At 39.3% G+C, this 24,198-nt stretch overlaps 2 protein-coding genes across 3 annotated transcripts; one reads left to right on the top strand and one right to left on the bottom strand.

The window, feature by feature from the left end:
* Window positions 1–1,273: 1,273 nt before the first annotated feature.
* On the bottom strand, window positions 1,274–12,354 carry abraxas2 (abraxas 2, BRISC complex subunit). Its single transcript, XM_044046131.1, has 9 exons — window positions 12,262–12,354; window positions 10,114–10,204; window positions 9,056–9,092; window positions 8,526–8,592; window positions 7,992–8,182; window positions 6,803–6,925; window positions 5,669–5,753; window positions 5,433–5,550; window positions 1,274–5,173 (listed from the first exon to the last, which is right to left on the bottom strand). Exons 1-9 carry the CDS (start codon window positions 12,331–12,333, stop codon window positions 4,614–4,616), a joined length of 1,344 nt encoding a protein of 447 aa, XP_043902066.1. The 5' UTR covers window positions 12,334–12,354; the 3' UTR covers window positions 1,274–4,613.
* Window positions 12,355–12,628: 274 nt separating this feature from the next.
* Window positions 12,629–19,460, top strand: eef1akmt2 (EEF1A lysine methyltransferase 2). 2 transcript variants are annotated; one of them, XM_044046611.1, is made up of 6 exons: window positions 12,629–12,797; window positions 13,741–13,806; window positions 13,924–14,038; window positions 14,508–14,615; window positions 17,133–17,349; window positions 18,320–19,460. In XM_044046611.1, exons 1-6 carry the CDS (start codon window positions 12,688–12,690, stop codon window positions 18,415–18,417), a joined length of 714 nt encoding a protein of 237 aa, XP_043902546.1. In that variant the 5' UTR covers window positions 12,629–12,687; the 3' UTR covers window positions 18,418–19,460. The 2 variants fall into 2 exon arrangements, with proteins under 2 accessions (XP_043902546.1, XP_043902547.1); XM_044046612.1 differs by lacking the exon at window positions 13,741–13,806.
* Window positions 19,461–24,198: the final 4,738 nt, after the last annotated feature.

Consider the following 24,198-nt stretch of genomic DNA (forward strand, 5'->3'; position numbering starts at 1 on the left):
AATATCGATTTATGCCTCTATCTAGTTAAAAAAAAAAAAATTTCAAAAACTCTTTTAAAGCATGAAAATTACGATTAGGGCAGTAAGAAAACAGAGGCACATTATAACTTTCATTAGTATTATTATTATTGTGCAGCTACACAGTCTGTCATCTAAACTGAATTTGTGCTAAATTAATGCTCTAGAACACTGGTTCTCAAATTGTGGTACATGTACCAGCAGTAGTACACAAGCTTCTTCTGGAAAATCAGAAATACTGTTCTACTATATATACTAGGGTATGAGGAATTTTGACCAGAGAAAATTAAACAATTCTTAATCTAATTTCACTATGCCAGTGTCTGAAGTATATATGTGAGGAATAGTGAAAAGTCCATAGTTCACTTTGCTCGGTCTGTTTAACACACTGTATTTTAACATTGGCGATAATGGCGTCACTTTAAGAGCTCAATATTTTCTCAGCTGGTACTTGATATAAAAAGGTTTGAGAACCACTACCCTAGAACATAATTTGTTCACCAAGAAATGTCCATCCTCATTGAATAGAAAGGCAGTCGTACGATACTGATGATGTCACCAACACAAGCACCACTGGGTTTGACTCATAGACATATACACACAAAATCAATGCATGAGTCACAGTTGCAGTTTCCTTATGTTGAGGGATATCTATCTAGTTTTAAAAGAATAAAATTCTTTGATGCAATTCCCAAAATAAATCACGAAAAGAGCTAGTTAAACGTTTCTGTGTCTTTTTCTGCCATTCCAGTTACACCCAAACACTATTATTTATTCTATAAATGACTCACAACATTTTAGCAAGTCATTCATTATGTATATACAAGAATCTTGAGTAAAAGTCCTGGAAGATTTTACTGCTAATTTATTTATCTATGGGTCCCAGCCATGTTTAAAAGCAGGGGCCTCAAACTTAAAATGTCCTGGGGGCCACTGAGCATCTAGTCTGGTCAGGATGGTGCCGGTCAAGTGGGGAAAAAAAAAAGAGTCCAACTTTCTGGGAAAAAGCAACTGTTCAGTAGGGAGTGGGCGACGTGAGCTTAAAATTATACGACAATATTCCATCATGATATAGCAATAACAATATTTCTGATGATATTCCACAGTATTTCAAAATAAAAGCTAAAATTTGTGTGGCTATGGAACAATATATACAATTAATCTTAGTTAAAAAAACATACATAAATAACTCATTATAACTTTAGTTTGGGACCTTAATGTGAGTGTAGAGCACTAATAAAACAGAAGCACATCATACCACATATGCATGTCTCGTTTATTATCCCCCAGTTTTAGAACCACATCCTCTTGAGATTGTCCAACCAAAGTCCCTTGTCAACTTTCGTCAAGTATATAAATCCAGGTGAAAGCTGAGAGGACCTCAGCCTCGCACTGGACTTGATGCTTCAGGGAGGTGTTGATGTTGCTCAAGTCCATGTGGGGCACGGAAAAACGGAAGGGTCACCCCATTCAGCACAAGTGTATATTTGTATGATGCTGGAACTTGATAGGGATATGGCAGTCCTCCTCTCACATACCAGACATCCTCAGCATTGTCACTAAGAACTGCTGCTTTACACCACAACACTTGACTGAGACAAGCCTATACAGTAAGTGCTGTTTAAATGCTACCCCCACACCTTATCTACTATACATTCATTATTATATTCCAGTACTCGAAGGAAATCCTTGCACACCGATGTTGTCATTTCATTAACATGGTGTGACTGTGTTATTCTCTCTGCGATTATTATTAAGTGACATGTCTGAGTGCCAGTTCCCAATCAGTGACGCGTTACACATCAGGGCCATTGAAATTAAACCTTATAGGCAAAAAACAAAAAAAGCATGACATACAAACAAACTGTGTAAATAAAGCAGAGCCTGTTCATCAAGTCTCTCATAACAAAATGCTGATGCACACTATGTTAGATACACCTCAGCTGCGGTGCAAACATCTGTCCATGCAGAATACCAACTTGTCTGGACAGGAACTGACCAGTTCATGCAAGGAGGGTGTTGTTTCCAACATCCAGCAATTGATCAATCTTCACTTCAGTTATTTTCTGTCCCCTGTACTTAGTTGGTCATAAAATTTGAGGACATTTGCTGCACAATTGACTATATATGGAGCACCACTTACTGTACTTTTTCCACTAAAATATAAGCCAGCTCATTTACTTACATCCGTCTTTTAGTAGCTGTATTAGTAGTTAGTCCTGAGGGGTTTCGAAATGGCCTTAAAATGAAAATGGCATTTAAATTGAAGCATAGAAAAAAAGTGCCACACTGCTGTGTCGTTCTGAGCACAGCCTCTGCAAAATTCTATAATTTGTCACTGAACACTCTTGGTGACTTCTTCAGACACCGTCTGTAGAACATCTCTGCTCCGTTGGCTGACAGCTTACCAGAAATAGACGGGCTGGTTTATTGAAAACCAGGAAGAGACTGTGCTTACGGTCAATTGTCATTGCTGTGGACTGACATCAGGGCCCCCCTAAAATAACTCAGGGTTGCAGACTATTGCCCGTCTTGCCTGCCCTCTTGTTCAAAGGGTGTTCGGTCACTGAACCAATGCTACATCCATACTACGTGTTATCCTTTGAAAATGGCATTTTCTCTTCACAGCTGATAGAGGGTTGTGGCTGCTAAGAAAACAATCCGAAGTGAAAGCAAGTAATTGGGTCATTGTTTTTCAAATGTATTAGTATCAGACCCACATACACAAGAGCAAATTTAGGAGAATTAGCAAAAGTGTTGTATCATATCCACTTTTTATCCATACAGAACTGGCTAATTTACCCTATGGGAAAACGATGTTGTCATGGCTCCGCATCTCAATTTTTAGTGTTTTTCTTTAACAGCCCCAGCAGAAAGAGATTCTTTTAACCTTGTAGTTTTTGGGGCTCAAACATGCTAAGATAATGTGCATAGCAGGTGTATTTTGGGCAGAATCTACAGATTTCTAAATGGAAACAAAGCAGTATGGATGTAGTCAAATTACCTCTTACTTTACTCACAATTCCAGTAAAAAATAACCCAGCTGCAACCGTGAGATTCAAGTCCAATATGAAGCTATGAAAATTTAAAAAAAGGAAACCGTACGTTTAAAAAGCAGGAGAAATGGTTTCAGGGAGGGAAGACATAAGCAGTTACTGCAAACACAACACAGTTCCTGTTACCTTTTCAGACAGAAAACTGCCCTGAGTGGAAGGCACCGTGTACCAAAGCAAGGTCATAACGCTGTCACATTATCCAGGTCCACACACACAACACTAACCCAACCAGGTCAGTATACATGAGGTCTGCTGTCAACTACACCGAGACAGGAAGCTGCTCTGTGCCTGCTCCGTTATCCCAAAGTTACAATGCACACAGACACACTACAGGGGGGTGTCAGCCTTTTTGTTGTGACTTTAATAGAGAACAAGACATGTGAGTGTGCTTGAAGTGGTCATGATGATAACGGTCAGTAGTATTAGAGACAACCAGCACTCTGAAGTGAAAGTAGCAGCCAGGTTTTTGTACGAACATCAGAAGGATGCAGCTATTTTTTTAGTGGTAGCTCGTGTTGTTGCAGCAGCGGCAGCAGAAGAAGAAGAAGGGAACCTTAAGCATCTGGTTAGTAAAGCTATAGTACATTTTTGTTCTGTTTGCCCTGTGAACCTTGTACAACGCACAAAAGCTGAGCTGAGTTTGGCTCAGCGTGGTCAATGAGGACTAAGTCAAGTGGCACAACATGACAGCATTGGTATAGCAACAAAAATTATAAAGAAATCTTACATTTTTGTTCAGAGCAGCAAAGCGCATACAATTTCAGTGCTGTCCAAGAAAAACTAAACAATGACATTCTTGTCAAATGAATTCAATTAAGTGTTAATAATATGTAGCACCGATTACAGAAGTGACAATTGTTTGAAATCTATTAATTTCATAATTTAAACAGGCAACTGTATGTTTAGACTGAAGAAAACAAAGTTCTAAACAAAACATAATTCCAAAAAAAAGTCAAATATATATTTTTTTCTTTGCATCATAAAATAATCAGTGAACCATCTGACGACTTAATTTAGTAAAATAAAATAAAATAACACAAAGGGCGGAGAATACTTTCCCATTGCTTTTCTTGGAAGGTTTGTTTTAAAGGTGGCAAAAAATAGTGCAAGAGGTAAAAATGCAAGAGTGGGTGATGCAAAACATAAAGAAACAGCAAAAGTGGAGCAGGCTCTGTGTTACAGGGAGCCGATTTGCCAACCAGTTGGCATACATTGTGTTGTCATAACCATTTATGACCCTGAATCAGACAATCCGCACTGAAGGACACAGACAAACCCCCATTCAAAAAAGAAAATGATGAAAACATGATTTTTTCCCCCACACCTGTTAAGCCTACAAAGCCTGGCAAGGTTTCCCCATAATCTGGAGATCAGACTAAGACAAGAAGAAATACACACAGTGGGAAACCACCTGCACATGCCTTTCACTTCCAGGACTGGCACTTCTTTTTGTCTATATTTGTATTATCTTTGATTGCTTGAGATGCCCACCTCTCAAGGTGCGTCACTGTGTCCCTGCCACACCCTGTGACAAAGCCTCTATGTCGTCTGTGAGCCACGGGCGTCCCCGTCGGGACTGAGGGCAGCTGGTCGGCCTTGAGCTAAAACGCTGGCAGTGACCATTGGCAGGTGAGCTGCTTCACTCACTAAGTTCTCATACTCGCTACTGTCTTCATCTTCGTCATCGTCATCTGCATCGTCCTCCTGCCCTGCTGCTTGTCTGTCTAATGAGTCAGAGCTCGAGCCGTCACCATTGCCGAGGTACGGGGTGCTGGGAGTGGAGATGGGATTGGAGCTGGCGCTGAGACCCAGACCAAGGCCCAGAACCATTCCCAGAGGGCCAGGCGTCGGGTGCCCGGGTGAGCCCACAGCCTGTGGCCGAGGCAGCAGAGCAGCACTGGTGGGTGGGGAGGAAGAGGAGGGCAAAGAGTCGTCCTGCGTCAAGAGGTCAGCATACGGCGGTGGGTTAGGTGAGGTACTGGGTCTCTCAGGAGCAGAGGGTGTATGGAACGCCATCCTGGACAAAAGGGAAGCCTCAGACGGCTCTGTGTTTTCTTCTGGAGTGGAATGGGAGTCTGCATCCTGGGCTTCACGGAGCACTATAGAGTACAGAGAACAAAAAGAGTCAAAATGTTTTGTGATCAAATATTTACAACCACATTTGGAAAGAAGAAAAATGGATGCATAGTGGCTTAGTAAAATGATTTTGGGTACCTTGAAAGGCATTCTAAAAGTCTGAATTATTATTATTGTAATATAAGCTTAACAGTTCTTGTTTGGCATCAATCTTGATATTGATCTTTGTGATTTAATTTTATTGCACAACTCCAGTTTATAGAATGCACAGCAGGTACGTACTCCTCTCCTCTTCTGCCGTCTTGCGTTTCCTGAGAGCAATTTGTTGTTTGAGTTTGTTTACATCGTCTTGAATCTTCTCCTTCACACGTTCACTTTGTTCTACTTCACCACACACGGCCTATAAGGAAAAAAAAAAAAGATGACGCAAGTAAAAAAGGGGGGAAAACACAAACCTCAAATTAATCTCACTACATTTCTTCAAGTAAAATCCATCAGCTACCTGTCCTCTGGCTCACCTGTACTTTATCTTGTAGTGCGCTGTAGACTTGGAATATTGTTCGGATATCCTTCATCACACCGTCTTTGTCAAAGAATTCAGCCCTGGAGACATTTAACATTACTGTGTTAATGTGGAATAAATCACATCACACAGTACAAGCTCACCCAGTTTGCTTTTTTTTTTTTTTTATAAACAGGTACAGCAGACATGAATGCTAGAGACAGACACACACATTTCTAAAGTGACAGGTGATGAGTGGTAATCTTTCCTTTCCTGAAGTGTTCTGACCAGTTTGACATGCATTTTGTTGCATTTATTGTCCAACTATCTTTCTTTCTTCTTCTTTTTTTTTTACCCTTTCTAGGTCACTTTGTAGTGTGTGCAGTCCTTTAAATACACTAAAGGGATATGAATGTGTAGCAGAAAGCCAACAGGAGTGCACTTGTAAATATAGTGAAGGACTTTCCTTGTGTTGACTTAGTGAGGCTTAAAAGACAGATGTACAGCATTACTGCTGTTTGAATCCGTCTGAAAATGAGGCGAAGTGCGGTTTTGCAGTCACCACGACAGAAGACTCTCTCTCTGAACTGTCTTTTTATAAGACAAAGTCTCCCATCACAGAGGACAAATTTCTGATTGGAAACAGAATTTAGATGAGGTGCATATAAGGGAATCAGTCTGATACTGATCACTTGAAGAAGGCTGTCACATAGGCCTGCAGTCTAAATTACACTAGAGAAGAGTATTTAACTTGTCTAAGACAAAAACACTGAGTGTATGTTTAGACACAAGGACACAGAAGAGCACGAGGACAAGCACTGAATGTCCTGAGTGCCAGGGCTCGCTGCTGCACACCAGCACAGCCACTAAGGTTAAATCCCCACCAGCAGAGCATCCTTTCAAGTGTTTGAGGCAGGGAATCAACTACTTAGTAGAGGCACCACCATGGGTAATGGAAAGGGAATTGCATGTGCTACCCCCTCAAAGTGAAGCTATAGAACGCTGTAGGATGAAAACAGGTGGCTACAACAAATCCACACAAATGAGGGGATACACGAGGCCGTCTAAAACAACTTTGAGCTGAAATGGGAGAGGCGCAACGATACGGGGTTCAGAAATGAAAACAAAAGTTGAGAGTTCAAAACCTTACCCATGCTCTTTGATGACCTTGGCATAGTTGACTGAGGTGTTGGGCACTGAGGAGACTTTGTATTCCTGCTGGCTTGTGTTGCCAAGGTTTGGGATTGTGAGGGTGATCCTCTGGTTGTACCTACTGTGTGGAAATGACAAATACGGTTTACTCCTACTACTACAAACTTTTTGTAACACACATGTTTAATCCTTTGTCTTATTACTTAGCACTTAATTAGTGAGACAGAGTTTTACTGTGTTTTTGGCCTTTTTTCACTGGCTCCTGACACAATGAAGGATTTTTTTTTTTTTTTTTTAAATACTTGCCATTGTTTTTAAATCTTTGAATGATCAGGGCTCCATTCTACATTACTGACATACTCAGCAAGTGAGATCAAACAATAGTCTCATTAACATTCCAGGAATAAATTGTAAATCAGCTTATGGTGACTTCAGCCACTATGGTCCAACTCTCTGGAACTCTGTGCCTCATGCAGAGTGATGTGCTGCCATTGTGTCTTCTTTTAAAAGCAAACCTAATACATATGTGTTTTCAAAAGCTTTATATTTTTTAATTATTATTTATTGTGTTTTTTTTGTTCTACAGTTTGCTTTCTAATATTTGATTTTTGCTTTTATCTCAAGCACACTTAGTAAAAAAACACTTCATATAAAATGTACATAAATTAAATGATTGACTGATTAATTCTTTATTTACAGTGCTTGTCATGCACATAACTGGCTTTTTAAGAGTTTTTTTAAATGAGTGCCCACTTTTTAAAGATGTTAATCCATTGTGACCTAATTGACAAATTTGTCCATTTTATGTTTGTCACAACTTTTACTACAATTTCCGTATGACATACTATAATTTAGGATAAATAAACAATTTCCAAGAGATTTATGTTTGATTAATTAATCACAACTCCATGTCATTCATGAGATATTAACTAACTCTTACTTAAAAGGCTGGATAAAACATTCAGCTAATTTATTGGGTGACCCAAAAAAAAGTATATGGCACCTGAAACAATAATTTTCCTTTTTCAGAAATCAATTCTTCTTCATCTCAACACAGACAGAAAGTTTTAGACAACTGCTAATTGTGGTTCTTGGTAAAAAAAAATTATGATCTTAATGAAGTCATTGTCTGTCCCAAAAAAAGCAAACTAATTGTAGTAATCTGACATGTGTGAATGTGTTATTACCTGCGGTTGGGTTTGAAGAGCACATACTCCATTGCGTGTGTGGAGCTGTTCGCGGTGGAGATGAAGCTGAAAAGAAGGAAGACGAGGTCGGGTACACCGAGCAGCTGAATCAGCTGTTTGTGGATGATCTGTTCCCTGAACGACATCTGTTGCTGTGAGTTCCGCCTAAACCGGTACCAACCAATGATGTTCTACAAGACGAGTGCAAGAGACAAATTTTTAAAAAACAAATGAAGTATGGATAATCCAACCTAATTCAGGACAAATAACAATTGAGGACACTACTCCCTGAAAATCAATATACATTACAGGAGGAAAATTCTTTATAACTGTGAAACTATTAGTGCTTCAACTAGAAAGGGTATTAATTAAGTATTAATTGAAATGCAATGGTACGTCATGTTTTACAAGGTTAAACTTTACACTTACATTCAAAACACACCGGTCAATTAAAAATGTAGTACTACACCTGAAATTAAAATAGACCAAGAGGTTGTCGCTGCATGTTTGCTAAAAGAAAAAGAAATGACTCACTTTCCGTCTATCTTTGAGAATGCTGTTGAGATTTTCTTCACTGACTTTGCCTGCATAGTCATAAAAGCTGTTGACGAGAGAAAAGAAACAAAGGAAATCAAACTCATTCATTATGTTCTACCCCCCCATGTTCCTACCCAGTCTTGTCAGATGGAGCCATCTACTGTCCAATGTTAATCTAATGCAGTCTGTGCTAAAATAGACATAAAGATAACTGACATTATCCATTTAAATTCTTTCAACTCAGCAGAGATACTCCTTTTACTGTATGATAGATGCTTAAAGATTTTATTAACCCTCATAACGTGCCACTTTATTCTCCCTTGCCTCGCCAAGCATTATACAATTATTAAGTCAGGATTTCCTTGCTCACACAACAAATTTCATTGGCTGACATTTTTAAATCTCCAATAGCATCTTTTGTTCGACAGATACTGCACAGAAGGAGACTTAAGACACATCACACCACATGCACTAATGATAACTGTCAATTAAATAAGCCGTTTCAGAACGAAAAGCCCATATCTTACCTAAACAACTGTGCACACGGGTCATGATTATGGATTTCTGTAGGAAAGAAATCGTGACATGTTTCACTTACACAGCTTTATAAACTTCAATAACCATTAAGTCAACTGTAATTTACAGTAATTGGCTTAAGAACCTAACTGTTCATGTTTCAATGGCTTTAAATTTCAGTTGTCTTAACTTACAACACAACGCTTCACACCATGCAGACTTTTGCTCCCAGTAAGCATTTAGAAAAGAGGTTATCAAAACAAATCTGCAGACTTCTGTGGCAGTAAACTCAAAGTGAGGAATAAATGCTCAGCAAATCACTTTCAAAGTTATAGTTCACGTTCAGATTCTCCTGATACTGACTAGACAAAGACAAATTTAGTATTAATAAGTATTAATATTTTGTGTTGATTGCCTTTAGGGTGCCAATGATTATTCAACTAATAATCCATTGCTAATCATGTTTTAATCAGTTTTCAGAGTTGGTTTTTTTATTTTAAATAATGAAAACAAGCTTTAAGCTTCTTAAATATGAATCTTTTTTGGTTTTATTGCTACATTTGAATAAAATAAATAAATAAATCATTAAAAATTTAAAAGGATTGGTTAGTGGACCATTGAGGTTTGGGAAACACCAAATTAACTTTGTATGGCAGATGAAAGTGCATGTGATTTATTTTTAACATGTTTGTTTCAAGTACTTTGTCTCGCCTTGTTTGAAATGTTTTGTTTTTGTATTTGTATTTGTTGTCTCTTTTTCCCCACACACAGACTAAATGTTATTTTTTTATTCTCTTATATTATAAGACAAAAACTGGTGTTTTGTTAGAACACTAACAAATGCAGTGTTGCTAAATGGAATTCAGTCATCATTATTTTTTATTGCTGATACCTGTGCTTTTCTAGCATTGCCATGACAAAAATGTTTCTCAGAGAAAGAAACCACAGAAAATTTGAACTACTGACACGTCTATCTCTCCAGGCTGCTGTCACAGACTGACAGAATCCAGCTGTAACTTCATGGTAAAGATGCCACAGATTCTTTTCTTTGGTCTGTTTCAGGGCTTACCTACGACCTGGAGCAGTTCTGAACTGCTTATCTGTGCGTCACTGATGCTGACAGTCTCTTCTTGTCTTACTTCTCCAAACAGGAAGCCCTCCTGTGCAAACACATTTTCAAAAACAAAACAAAGCTGTCATTATTGTACAGCACAGACAATGAGTCAAGTAAACAGTCAACATAATGAAAATATTATGAAACAAATAAAAAAGCTTTGAAGATAACACTCACACTAACAATACTACTACTACTAGTAGTAATAATAATAATTGTATAATATAAAGCACCGTTGCAGGCATAGTTACAAAGTGATGACAAAGTGAAGACAGATGTCTCACCTAGGAAATTCTGACACATTTTAATTAATTTGAAAACTCTTTTGTGGATTTACAATAATGTATAATTTGTCATAGATTAATATAATGTGAAATGACACAGATTACCGGCCTGTCAGACAGCTAATGATATGAGCGTTATTCACTTCATAAATGGAAACAAGCTTGAAGTGGGCAGCTACTGTCTGGCACACATTAACGGCAATTTTTAATTTGACTATTTTAAGCACCGGCACTTTTATTTGCATACCAGCACTCTGTTTATGGCAATTCATTATTATGGCTCAGAATAATAATTTTTCTGAGTCATACGATGATATTCATGCATTTGTTTCTAGTGGCTAGAGTTTTTATTTTTTATTGTTATACAAGAACAATATCTATCAGGCAGATGATTCACTATGGTGGCTCACAAAGGGAGAAGCCGAAAGAAGGAGGACAATATCTTCTAAAAGTGTTGAAAATTTTTCATTAATGTTTATATTCACTGACGTCTTGCCACATTTGTGTCATGGAGGACAGGACACCAAATGAATTGGACTGTGTTCTAGAAGTTTAAATAATTGTTGGAAATGTAAAAGATAATCTAAATATACAAGTTGGCAAAATGTTAAACATGAGTCCAGTTTTTTTAGCCATTTTAATAAAAACTAAATATTCAGTTAAACAGATGTTATGAAAATCACAAACCTCTTGTGTTATCTTTTACTTACTGAAGATTTTCATAACTTAAATGACTTAGTGACACAGAGACATGCATGCTTCATATGGATAAGGGGAGAATTGGCATTTGTTTTATCCCCCACTTCAAGCAACAACTCTAAACTAAAACAGATGTAAACAGCTTGGTTTCAATGAGGCTTGCGTTTATGGCAAGCAGTTTTAACATTTAATAGTAGACAGGATCTTCACTACTGACTTCTGCAACGTCTTTCTACAGTTAGTAATTGTAGATATCTGCAATTTAGTTGCGAAGGGTAGATATATCCAGTGTCAGATATCTACAATAACAACATGATTTGATGACTAGTCACAATTTAAGTTCAAGATATCTTTAATTGTCCTCAATAGAAGACTAAATATCAGATATTCAGAATTAAGTTGTAGATATCTCGAACTTGACTAGATATCGACAATGACAAACCCCATACACATGAATAGTCAAAATGACGTCACAGATATCTGTAATGCTAATTCCAGACCGTCAAATTTAGCAATTAAATGTTAAAAAGACTTGCCACAAGATTGCGTTTCACTCCCTTTGGTTACTTGACATTTTCTTGCGTCTACACAACAACTAAAATAAAGTCAACATTTACACACACGTTTACCAGTGACTTCGTAAAAATGTACCGACTTATTAAACTCAGATCGACTCACATCGCAAAAATAAAGAGGGTCAGTGCTTCCTGGTTTGTTGAGACTGAACTGCTATCGGTTGTAATCAGGTCAGCACCGACACACGGAAGTAACTTGACTTGGTAGCTTAGCCAGTATGCTAAGTGGCTAACACCTGACTATTTCCTGAAGCTCATGGAATAAGAGGTTATAACTTGACATTTTACGCCCGTGTGAGCCGAGTAACGCGAAATTATCTTAATATACCCTCACGTGTCTTTACAGGTGCATTAAACGCTCGTCGCCGGTAGACAGACGGGGGCCAATGCTAACTAGCCAGCAACAGGATGATGATGAAGATGATGACACTGGAAAACAACACAAACTCATGACGCCGGTGAACGGGCGAACACCGCCGCGCTCCGCACACGTTCACTTCAAACACCGAATTCAAGAGTTCGTCAGCACAATTTCGAACACTCACGTGATCTGAGTTGCTGTTGGCGCTGTGATAACACACAGAACTAAAAGTATAGCCTGAAATGTAAGCCGCCATGATGGAAACATCCCTATCAATCCCGATGCCCCCTGCGGTTGCCAGCGCAAACAGCACGCTCCTTGAGCGCGGGGGCTGCTGGGAAGTGTAGGCGAAGACCGAAAGGACGTAGCAAAAGCTATATTTCTTGTTTTTGTAAAATACATTGAACACTACATACAAACCATATTTAACATATATAGATATATATATAGATAGATAGATAGATAGATAGATAGATAGATAGATAGATAGATAGATAGACAGACAGACAGATAGATGCACTCCATACCAGTAGGTGGCGGTAATGCACCAATATGCCAGATTCATTCCGAGACGAAGAAGAAGCGTAGACGAAGGCTTGAATGTAGCAGCATGGATGACACCACAGACGACCCCCATGTCTGTGAAAACATCTCAGACCAGGAGGAAGACAACTGCTCAGACAACGATGTTGGACCTTCAAAGCTGGGAACCAAACAATAGTAAGCATTTCGACCCGCCGCTGTTGACGTGAACTCATAATGTCCGCGTGTTTCCTGTCAAGCTCCACAGCCACGAGTGACAGTCAGAATTTACACTTTTTATAAATGTGAAGACCATGTTTCCTAAAGCCGCCTTTTGTGTTGGAGTGTTGTCCACCTGGCTGTATGTTGTGCAGCAGTAAATGTCCTGTTGACTCTAAAAGTTAAGCAACGTGTGTGTTTATTTTTTACTGCACTGTCATGAAGAGTAAGCCGGGTTGCCAGATCTGCGTGACGTAGTCAGCCCTACCAAAATTAACCACTGTTACCACTAAAAATGTTCAGTGCACCTGCCAAACTGTCTCTAAGTCCAACAGCAGCACAATGCCAGTTTTAAATGTTTAAATAAATAAAGTAGCATTAAAGCACTTTACCCTAAACCTATGGTTCTCAAACTTTGGTACATGTTCTACTGTACAGTATTTCTGTGAGAGAGATTAAAAAAGATGCAATGTGAATTCTGGAACAGAATACCAGATTTGTGTACATAGTAAACCGATGTCCTCCCAACATAATATGTACTGTTTATATAAATAATGGTCTTGCAAGGTTGTTCATTGTTTTAAATAAGTTATGAATCTGTATCTGCATCACTACCAAAATTAGGGTCATTAACTACTGTATAATCCTAGACAAACTCTGTTCAAACCCTGTCTGAATGACATGAATGTGCTGTTTATGTCACATGCATTTACTGTACACAGATGAGCCACGACAATGAAAATTTTGTGAATTTATATACGTTATATCAGCTGAAATAAGATTTTGTAAATGCATATGATATACAAACAGCTTTGGGATCTCTCACTGCAAAAGTAGCCCAATTTCACCAGAAAACTACAAACCTGGCAACCCAGTTTTTAACGTTTGTATACATCTAACTGTCAGTGACTGTCCTCTGCAGTTGGGAAGACACGTACCAAAAAGAGCTCGAGACATTCAAAGACATTGGAGATGTTGGTGAGATATGGTTAGTACAGTTTACTGATGTGCTCACTGGCAAAATTAACCAAACCTTTTCACTGTTTACATGATTATTTGTCCTGTTTTGTGACATAAGTCTGTGTGTTTCCATCTTCTTCACAAGGTTTGGTGAGGAAAGCATGACACGTGTGCTGCGATGGATGGACAAAGTGAAGATCCCAGTAAAAGCTTCAATACTAGACATCGGCACAGGAAATGGAGCCTTTTTAGTTGAACTGGTAAGTAAATTAGATTTGATTTAGGTACTTTATACTATGATTTAGGCTGCAACTAACGATTATGTTCATAATTGATTAATCTTGTTTGGTCCATAAAATGTTGTTGTATCGTGCAAAGAAACGGTATGGTAAAAGTATTCACAATATCTGATTTATTCTCTTAAATGTGGATACATTCTACCGTCTTTTCTCTCCAAACCATAACCAGAAGAAAAATAAATCAGAATTTTGTTTCTGGACCAAACAACTAATCAGTTGTAAAGAAAATAATCAATAGTTTTAGTCCTGGTACAATTTGAATGCCTGTAGCCTCAGAGGTGAGCAGAAATCTTAGCAATTTATAAACTTTGCCAAATCCTATGTGCATGACTAAACCTGGGGGTTTAGTGGAAATATGTTTGTGCTACTGACAGTCAGCTGTGGTGATCTACTTCATTTATTTTCTCACTTGCTCTCTTCTTTCTGCAAGGCAAGACACGGATACAAGAATCTGATGGGAATAGATTATTCTCCTGCATCTGTAGAATTGGCCAGAAATGTGCTGCAGGCAGAGGGTTTGACAGATGTCACTGTGAAGGTGGGTTCAGACATTTTCTGTGATTAAACTGCAGTATTGTTGTGTTACAACATAATTACATAATTACAACACCTTTAGCATCCACAGGACTGAAAGGTTTACAGGTGTATTGTGGTAGGAAGTGACAGACAGTAGTTAATGTGTACTAGCCATATTTTCTAACTTATTTGAAGGTTTATGGGGTTTGTTGGGCTGTAAGACTGTCAAGGTATGTCACTAACATGTTGAAAAGTCTAGTGTGTCAGAAATGGTGACATCTAATGGTGAGACTGCAGAGTGCAAGAGCACAGAGGACAGTGCTCACCTCTCCCTTTCCAAAGCCTGTCGGATAACTATGGTGGCCTTCACACACCAGAAAGGATGCTTACTAAATTACTAAATTAATCATCAACCATTTTGATAATCAATTCTGATTTTTCAGCTTCTTAAATGTGAATATTTTCTGGTTTCATCTTTCCATTTGGGGCCCGGGTTCGACCCCCGGTTGGAACAAGGGCCTTTCTGCATGGAGTTTGCATGTTCTACCCATGTGCGCTTGGGTTCTCTCCGGGTTCTCCGGCTTCCTTCCACAGTCCTAAAACATGCAATGTGGGGAATAGGTAAATTGGACACTCTAAATTGACCATAGGAGTGAGTGTGAGAGTGAATGGTTGTTTGTCTCTAGCTGTGTGTGGCCCTGCGATGGACTGGCGAACTGTCCAGGGTGTACCCCGCCTATCGCCCGATGTAGCTGACATTGGCACAGCACCCCCGCGACCCTCTGGTGGAGGATAAAGCGGTAGATGATGACTGACTGATGACTGATCTTTCCATTTGACAAAGAAATCATTAAAACTAAACAATTTTGCTTTTGAGAAACACTGATCAACATTTTCTCACATTTTGTTGCAAAATCTTGGCTAAAATATAATTTTATTTGCATGTATGTCTGCCTGTGACGAAACAAAATGTATATGACACGGTGTCTTTAAATTATTCAATGTCAATTCTCACGAATTCCCATGGAATGTCAAAAATCTCCGTAACTTAAGCTTGCATAGAATGTTTCTGGAAATGTACAGAGAACGTTCCAGTCCTTTGCAACTGTAAGCCCTTGCCAAAAGCACATATAAAAAAGTCTTATTCCAAGGCTACAAACCTAAACGGTGTTTAATTTAAAGCGAGTATACACTTATACAAACAAACTCATGGCTAGTATCAATTATCTGCCAATAAGCGCTGCTAAATGTTACACACTGGACTTGTAAGTGCCCAAGAGTAGACTGATAATGGTCTCTTAACTTTTATTGACAAATCATCATATTTTTGAAAAGTAATCTTTTAATGCATCTGGTGAGTCGTGTATCATCAAACATTAAAACTGAAATGAATGAGTGTTAGTGACACAATAATGCTTTCAGCGTGCTGTGAGTGAGTGAGTGAGTCTCCCTGGGTCTTGGAAGGTTGGAGGAAACTCCCCAGTGTGTGTTTACCATGTGGGAGAGTTGGATAGTAAGAAGGCCCTGAAAGAGTTTGGAAGTGGGCCGACCTTTTAGATTAACCCTCCACAAATCCCGACTGAGGTGGCAGGATACATACACATACATATATATATGTGTGTGTGTGTATATATAGAAAAATGGGTCATAAATGCTGGCTGTTCCATTATGGATGTGATGAGTGACTTTTCCTTTCCTGTGTGCTTGAGGCAGTTGCATGTATGTTATATGCATAACACTCCTATGATGGTGTGTGTTTTGCTTGGGTAGAAATCCTGCCATCGAAGTCAATATTGACCTTAGCCGGACAGCGGGAGCAGAGAGTGCATTTGTGTGTGAGAAAGAGCTGGTGTGTTGGCACGTTTTCTTTTTTCCAGCTCTTCAGAATGTCAAAAATGATTTGTGCGAGTGTGCTTGTGTCTGTGTGCCCACGTAGCCACATAATATAAAAGGTTTCCCCCCATCGGGCTTTTACCTCAGAGGTCATTCTTTGGTCTCAAGTTTATGCCAAGTTTCCATTCGTCACTACCTACTTCTGGTCTGACACTTTCCCTTTTTACGTTCCCCTGACATCTTCCCATTTTTTTTATTATTTTTTTAGGGGTCACACTCAAATTGAACCCCAGGTCAGCTGCTTCAATATATCAACATATCTGTCTCCAGTGAATCACTGTTAATCCCCCCCCTCATAAATTTAGTGACCCGTGATTTGTGAGTTTGTGGCTCTTGAGCTCACCCCAGAGGTCTGGTGTTCTGCCCTCTTGTCCCGATGAAGGGCTCCTTTCACTGGCGATAAGGCCAAGCAACTTTCTCAGAATCAAACGCTGTCATGTCGACAGCTGGAATTTAGTTTTTAAAGGCGAACCACTGAGGTATAACACACTTTAATATTGGCTGATGCTGAAAGACAGTTTTGCCCAGGTAACCATGTAGCTTCCCCTTCAGGAAACTGAACACTCCATGCCATGTTTTAAGTGATTTGGAGCTTATCCATTATTTCTTTTGACTTTTGACTTTTTTTTCTTCCCTTTGATTCAAGGAGATGGATTTCTTAAACTGTCACGGGGAGCTAAAGGATTTTGATGTCTGCATTGACAAGGGGACATTTGATGCAATAAGCCTAAACCCTGACAAGGCCGAAGAGTGCAAAAGACTCTACATCCAAGCTTTAAAAGATGCTCTCAAGGACCAAGGAATCTTTGCTATCACTTCCTGTAACTGGACAAAAGAGCAGCTGCTAAACAGATTCAGTGAAGGTGAGGGAAAACTGGTCTGAAAATTCATCTTTTATTCTGAAGTGGAAGCTTTTTGTCAGTGTGTGCACTTCGCTTTGAACTAGGGCTGCAATGATTATTTGATTACTAAATTAATCTTTTGATAATTTATTAATTGGTTTGAGTGTTTTTTTAAGTTTTCACATTTTCCTTTTGTTGTTTCTTTGCTCCATGTAACAAAGAAAACATTAAAAACAACAAAACACAGCATTCAAGAACATCATCATTTCCAGGTTTGGTAAACGCTGATTGACATTTTCTGACCAAACAAGTACTCGATGAATCGATTATGTTCATAATCGTTACTTGCAGCCCTACTTTAAACCCACTGATGTGTCACTGTAATTAGACATCAATATGTTAATTGAGATTACATGAGTTTTTAATGCATATTGGATTCTGCTTTTATCCAAAACCTAAATATATGGTCTGTTTGTTTAAGTCGTTAAGTTGTGTTGATTGTTGTAATTTGGTTGAAACACTTGAGGAAAACATCAGTCACTGTGATTTATACTTTGTCTCTGTGAGTTGTCTCTGTGTGTTTTTGTTGTCTGACCATCAATGAAAACACAGGCAACTCCACAAGCATGACAGTTACCTGGCAAGTTCAACAGCAGCCTTGTAAAGTCACTTGTAGAGTTTTTTTGGGCGAGCTTCCATTTGTTGTAACTCATCCCAGTGTAGTCGCTCCAGAGAGCCTGCAGGGGGCCAAAGGGCTGTGAGGTCTCATCTGTCACCCTGACAGCCTGTCTTTTCAAGGCCCCGGGAAGCAGCACAGATGGTGGATTGATAGTTCTTCAATTAAAGTTCTTCTCCTCAGTGCTCTGTAGCCATAGTCCACGAGACGGGACTGAAGGAATCTGTGTTCGAGAGAGTGTGTTGATGTGTTCTGCTGGTATAATGCACATGTCTTAACCTGCACCCTTTTTTTCCACTCTGTGTTGCCACTCAGGATTTCAGTTTGTGCAGGAGTTGCCAACACCCAGTTTCCAATTTGGAGGCAAGACGGGCAACAGTGTGTCAGCGCTCATCTTCAAGCGAGTAAAATGATTTTCATGTCCCCAGAGGACGGACGATTCTCTTCTGTTGTCCCACCGTTTTTTCTTTTACTATCTCTGTAGATTTTTTACACAAGCTCTTGGAGTGGAGTAATGAGGCAGACGTCCACACATTCTCTAGAGCCATGGTTCTCAAACTGTGGTACTTGGAAGAAAATCAGAAATGCTGTTCCTCTGTATTTACCAGGGTGTGTGATTGGAGTGAAGCTAAGGAATTATGTGTGTAGAAAATGGCACAAATAAAAAAAATCCTCCTATCTAAACCCAGCTCACCTGTGAGAATATTGACCGAACCCTTTAAACAGTTAAAATGAGCAAAAAATGTACTCCTTCCTGACTGTCACGGTGGTTTTAGCCTTGATAGTGAGGTTAGGTTACGTCAAATGACAAAAGTTATTGATAGAACCAACAAAGATGTAGGCACAGATACACACAGGTTACACACCTTCTGAGTTATCACCAGCAAGATGTCACCATTAACGGTCATTATCAGTCCTTTATTAACTCTTGGCGAACTGTAACCTCTGATAACTGTTTACATAATCCAACCATCATGCTTGAGATGTCCGTGTGTTGTGTTCAATGTGCCATTGTAAATAGTAAACCCCAGCTCTAATCAGAAACATTAGGCCAGTCACTTATCAGCGTCTTCTTGTTATCGCTGCCTTTTTTTTTTTAACTGTGCAAAGTCTCACGTCTGTGGTCAGTGGCATCTAGATCAGAATCATGTGACTGGACGTTGGTCAACGAGTTTAAGTCGCACAGCATGTTCACGTAACACTCGAGCATGTCTTTAATAAACCTGGTGTTTTTCCACAGCAGGTATTTTTCGATATGATTTTACTTAACACAGAGTTCCACATCAGGTTTAAGAGAGTGATGGTTGTGCTATATTTCCAGTGTAAGTCACACTAAATACTTGACGCTTAAACCTGTTGAAGCAGTTTTTTCTTTTCTTCTGAAATAAACGTTTCCCTCATTCCAATAAAGTGATTGAGAAATACAACAAAGGAATATTTGTTGGGGGAAGATTCACCGTTTGTCACGTGTTTTACTAAAAGAACTTGGAATGATCTAACTGAACCCCAACCAGGGCGCAACAGGCTCGCATCAGGTGTCCATGTTTTGATAGTGGTCATACAGGAATATGAAAAAGTAAAATCTGGTACAATCTGTAAAAACTAAATGCAAGATGAAAGCTTCAGTAAACTGGCAAAATAAAGTGAAAGTAAAGCGAGATGATCACAGGTGACAAATATCTGCCACACAGTTGGAGCATTCTGTGTTTTTAATGGCTGGTTGTAACGTGGTTGTAAATGCAGCAGCACAAATGTCTTAATCACAGCTAGGTTATCTAGTAGAGGTAAAAGAAAAGAATTGCGTGAGAGAATGTCCTCTTTTAAAAGAAAAATGTATAAATCATTTTGGTGTCATACTGATTTAATACTGACTCACTGTAATCAAGATGTTTAACACATCTGTGCAGAATTGTTGAATCCAGTTTCAAGGTTGTTTTTGTGCAAAAAACGTGCTTCTGTGTGTTGGACTTTATTGAAAACTTTGTCAACTCTTTTTCTGGCAACAAAGACTTGTTTTCAAAAGTTGTTTATTGATCTCACATTGGATGTGTTTTAAAAAGTGCATCAGGGGAATTAGTCGAGAAAGATGAACGACGCAAACAAAACAGCTGATACTTTGGTCACTTGAAAAATTCGATTTTGGATTAACGAGAGAAGCTTTCACATAAAACTGTTTATCTCTGATTACCAAGCGTTCTCCCTGGCCTTTGATGTAATCTATAGGTTCCCATGCCTGTGGCATTAAAGGCCTCTAAATACGTGAACTCATCATCGTCTCTGTGCACCCATTGACACTTGCTTGACTATAACACGGCTTTCCTCAGGATATTTGTGTTAACAAGCCAGACGGCAACGATCCTTGGCTTTGTTTCTTTAAGCTGATTATTTAACAAGCAAAACAAAAATTGCGCTGAACACATTTCCCCAGTTCATAAATCATGGCAAACCCTCTTGAATGACTTTGTAAGGACCCTGCCGGGTGCTCTGACCCACACATCTGACACCCACTCTTCTGTCCAACCACGTCCTTAATTGCATCCATCTTTCACATCATGTGAAAAATAGCGCCGACCTAATTGGCTAAACTGGAATCCAGCAGAGCCTGGGGTCCCAAGGACCATGATTAAGAGCTTCTGACATAATGAATAAACAAGAGGCCATGGCATCTGTGAGCAGAGGAGCTTGTCTGCCATTTCCTCTCTCAATGGCATCATTAATAACTGCCAAGCCCTGGATCCTAATTGCAGGCTGGGCCAGTGGCCCAATGGGAGCCTTCGATGTTGAGCATGCTGTTGAGTAAACACATGCAAGCTTTACAAGAATTACTGCCTGGAATTTTACAAGGCGCTGGATATCCTGCCTGGATGTGCAGAATATGCCCGACTTATACAACTCTCACAGAGATTTTCCCATGAAGTGAAATCCCCTCCACGGCAGACAAATACCCCCTCCTCCTTCACATGTGTCCACTTTCACTATCATCATGTCATTGGGTACTTCTACGAGAGCCACGGTGTCATTGCATTTTTAATATGTATGAAAAGTCACCGTCCTGAATGTGCTGTGGTCCGCTCCTTTCCACTACACTGGGGCTGTTGCTAAGAAACGGACTACACCACACTCCTGTTTACCTCAGTCAACACGTTCATTTCGGTCAGGTTTTCCATGAATTGTAATCGTGGATCCTGCACTCATACAAAAAAAACCCCCCAAGGTTTTGTCCATGAAGAGCTTACAAAGTCACTGACTTTTCTCCAGGGTTCCACAAACTCTTATTGCAGGGTTTGCGGTCAAATATGACCGGGTGAATGTACAGTAAATGGACACAAGTATGCGGGCCCTTGACCATTAAATCAACAGGGACAAAAATGACGTATTTAAATTACAAATACAGAACTTTAATATGGAGTTGGTCCCCCTTTTGCAGCTACAACAGCTTCCACTCTTTCTTAACATTTTGTAGAGCATGCATGTACGCACTTGTGTAAATGCAAAGCAGCTCACTTGGGAAGGTATGACATGGCCCTTAGTCTGGACAATATCATCATCAGACCTTGAGGCCGTGAGATTAAAAACACAATAATTACGCTTTTGGAAAGCTGTGGTCAAACTAGTGCAATATCTGTACCTATTCTCTTACATTCTGTATTTAAAAAAACAACGGCAAAAGTCAGCAGTGCACACATTGGTGCCCTTAGGAGATTTGAAGCCATGTCAAGTGACCCGTTGGACAGACTCAGAGACACACAGATGGCCCTTGTATAGACGGAACACTCGAGGTAGGTTCAGCTCTTAATATGTCTTTAACTCTGCATTCCATGTTTAACTCGGAACCTTGATCTCTGTAGTGGTTAGCACTCTTTGCCTTTGCAGCAAGAAGACCCGGCTAAGCGACCCGGTCAGGACAAGGGTCCTTTTTGAGTGGAGTTTGCACATTCGCCACGTGTGTGTGTGTGTGGTGGGGGGTGTTCTCTCCGGGTTGTCTGGTTTCCTCCCACAGTCCAAAAACATGTATTTGGGGATTAGTCAAATTGGACACTCTAAATTGACCGTAGGTGTGAGTGCGGGAGAGGATGGTTGTTTGTGTCTATGTGTGGCACTGTGATGGACCGGCGACCTGTCCACATTGTATCCCGCCTTTTTGCCCTATGTCCGCTTGGATTTGCACCAGTGCCCCCCTGTGACCCTCGTGTAGAGGATAAAGTGGTAGAAGACGGATGAAACCTTGATCTGTGTCCAACACTGACTTTGACTGTAGAATCATTCAGGAAATCAAAACTTTCTGTCCTACTGAAAAAAAAGGACCCATTTCTATATATATGAAAAAAAGGAAGTTGGAATGGTTTCATACAAATAACATATTTTATTGCTGTCCACCACGAAGACAAATTAAACAAAAAACCCATGCATCTGGCTGGTTGAACTGAGCCGTCAGCAGTTTCATGCTTGAAGCTGCACTTTTTATTCCACTCATAATGTTAACCTATGGTTTCAGACTCGCTGCCATATCCCACTAGTTTGCCCGAGCAGCATGACTACCACACTTTCATTTTAACCTCTCAAGTGTGATACTGCAAATATTTATATATTTCTTTTTTTTTTCACTCCATTGCCCTGGAAACACATTTGAAGGTCTCCTAATGGGATTTTTGTTTGAGTGAATTACTCCACCATGTAGCAGTGGAGTTTTCCATGGCACGGGTGCCAATGTGGACATGGGAACGACGCCTACTGCTTCAACACTTTTCACCTTTTCACTTTGCCTTATTTCAGCAGTTACAACTGCTTTTGCATTATAGCAGAATATGCTGTACATGTATGAGTAATACAAAAGTTTATTTTATACTATATAAATTCCCCTAACACACTAAAGTTTACTGACTCATTCAATATTTCGTCACAGTGTTTCAGATTATTTTACAGCTACTTTGGCCAGATTTTTAAATCCATTGGACTCCCTGGTAAATAACGGTTAAACAAATACATTTAAATTTCTTACTGGGTCATTAGAGTGATAGTTGATTGTGTGAAGTGTGATTTTATTGTGAAGTATTACACATTACACAGTAGTACACATAAATAAAATAAATAATACAGGAATGTATAGATAAATGAAAGAACAAACAAATAAGTAAAAGAATAAATGAATAAATCCTTGAAACATTTATTTATCAATGGTTTCTTTGATGGCTGACTTTCATTTATTCTTATTATTATTATAATGTAATTTATGGTCCACCATACATATGGTCTAAAATAACATGAAGAACAGATTTTAGCCACTTATTAATAGGCTCACCCATTGTTTTTGCTTAATGGTATGTTCCATTTTTGTCAAAACACAGGAGTGTTAATACCTTATACAACCATACTTACAAAAACAAAACGTGAACCATTTTGCTTCAGTGTAGGTAGAAAAGCACTGATGAGATAGCTTTCATATGAAGTGTACTCCATTAATGATGTGTAATAATATTCCCATTGTTTGAATTGAATTGATTATTGGCATATTTACTTGGTAGCTGGTTCATTTAGAGCAGGGGTTAGATGTCATTAATATTTCATTTAATTTCACACGAAAAGCGTTTCCTTTGATAAAAATGAAGCAAAATTCATCTGTAAATACTTCGTTATAACTTGTATATGAAGTAGAGGGGCCACAACTGGTCCTCGGGCCGCAGGTTTGAGACCTCTGATTTAGAGTAACAAAGGTGTTTCCTTGTTGTAGTGGGACGTCAACTGTAATTTGCACTATGGACATCAATGGAAATCATACTATGAAAAACACAGGAGGCACGAGTATTGTAAATGCCTGGAGGGAGGAACCAAAGCGGAGCGTACCAACTCAACAGGGGTGTTACTTGTAAGTCAAACTTCAACCTGAATGAAATAGTAACACTCTGAACAACGTTGTTGTTTAACTGTGAATAAATATTCTTATATAAGTTGAATAAGGAGTACGCTGGTTTCCTTTTTTGGGAAACAACTCAGTTTCCTTGTTGTCCTCCCCACTAGCGCCACCCCCTGTGCCGGTGAACGTGGTTCGTCCGAACGCGGATATTGTTACAATCAGTGCTGGAGGAGTAGCAGCGAGCTCGCAGCTGCTCGCAGTCCAGTCCAGTGCAGTCGTGTGCTGGCGGCTGCTGCTACTGTCACTTTTTTATTTTTATTTTCACTCTTACGAGTCACCGTCC

This window comes from Solea senegalensis, linkage group LG15, assembly GCF_019176455.1.
Source record: "Solea senegalensis isolate Sse05_10M linkage group LG15, IFAPA_SoseM_1, whole genome shotgun sequence".
Taxonomy (NCBI): Eukaryota; Metazoa; Chordata; class Actinopteri; order Pleuronectiformes; family Soleidae; genus Solea; species Solea senegalensis.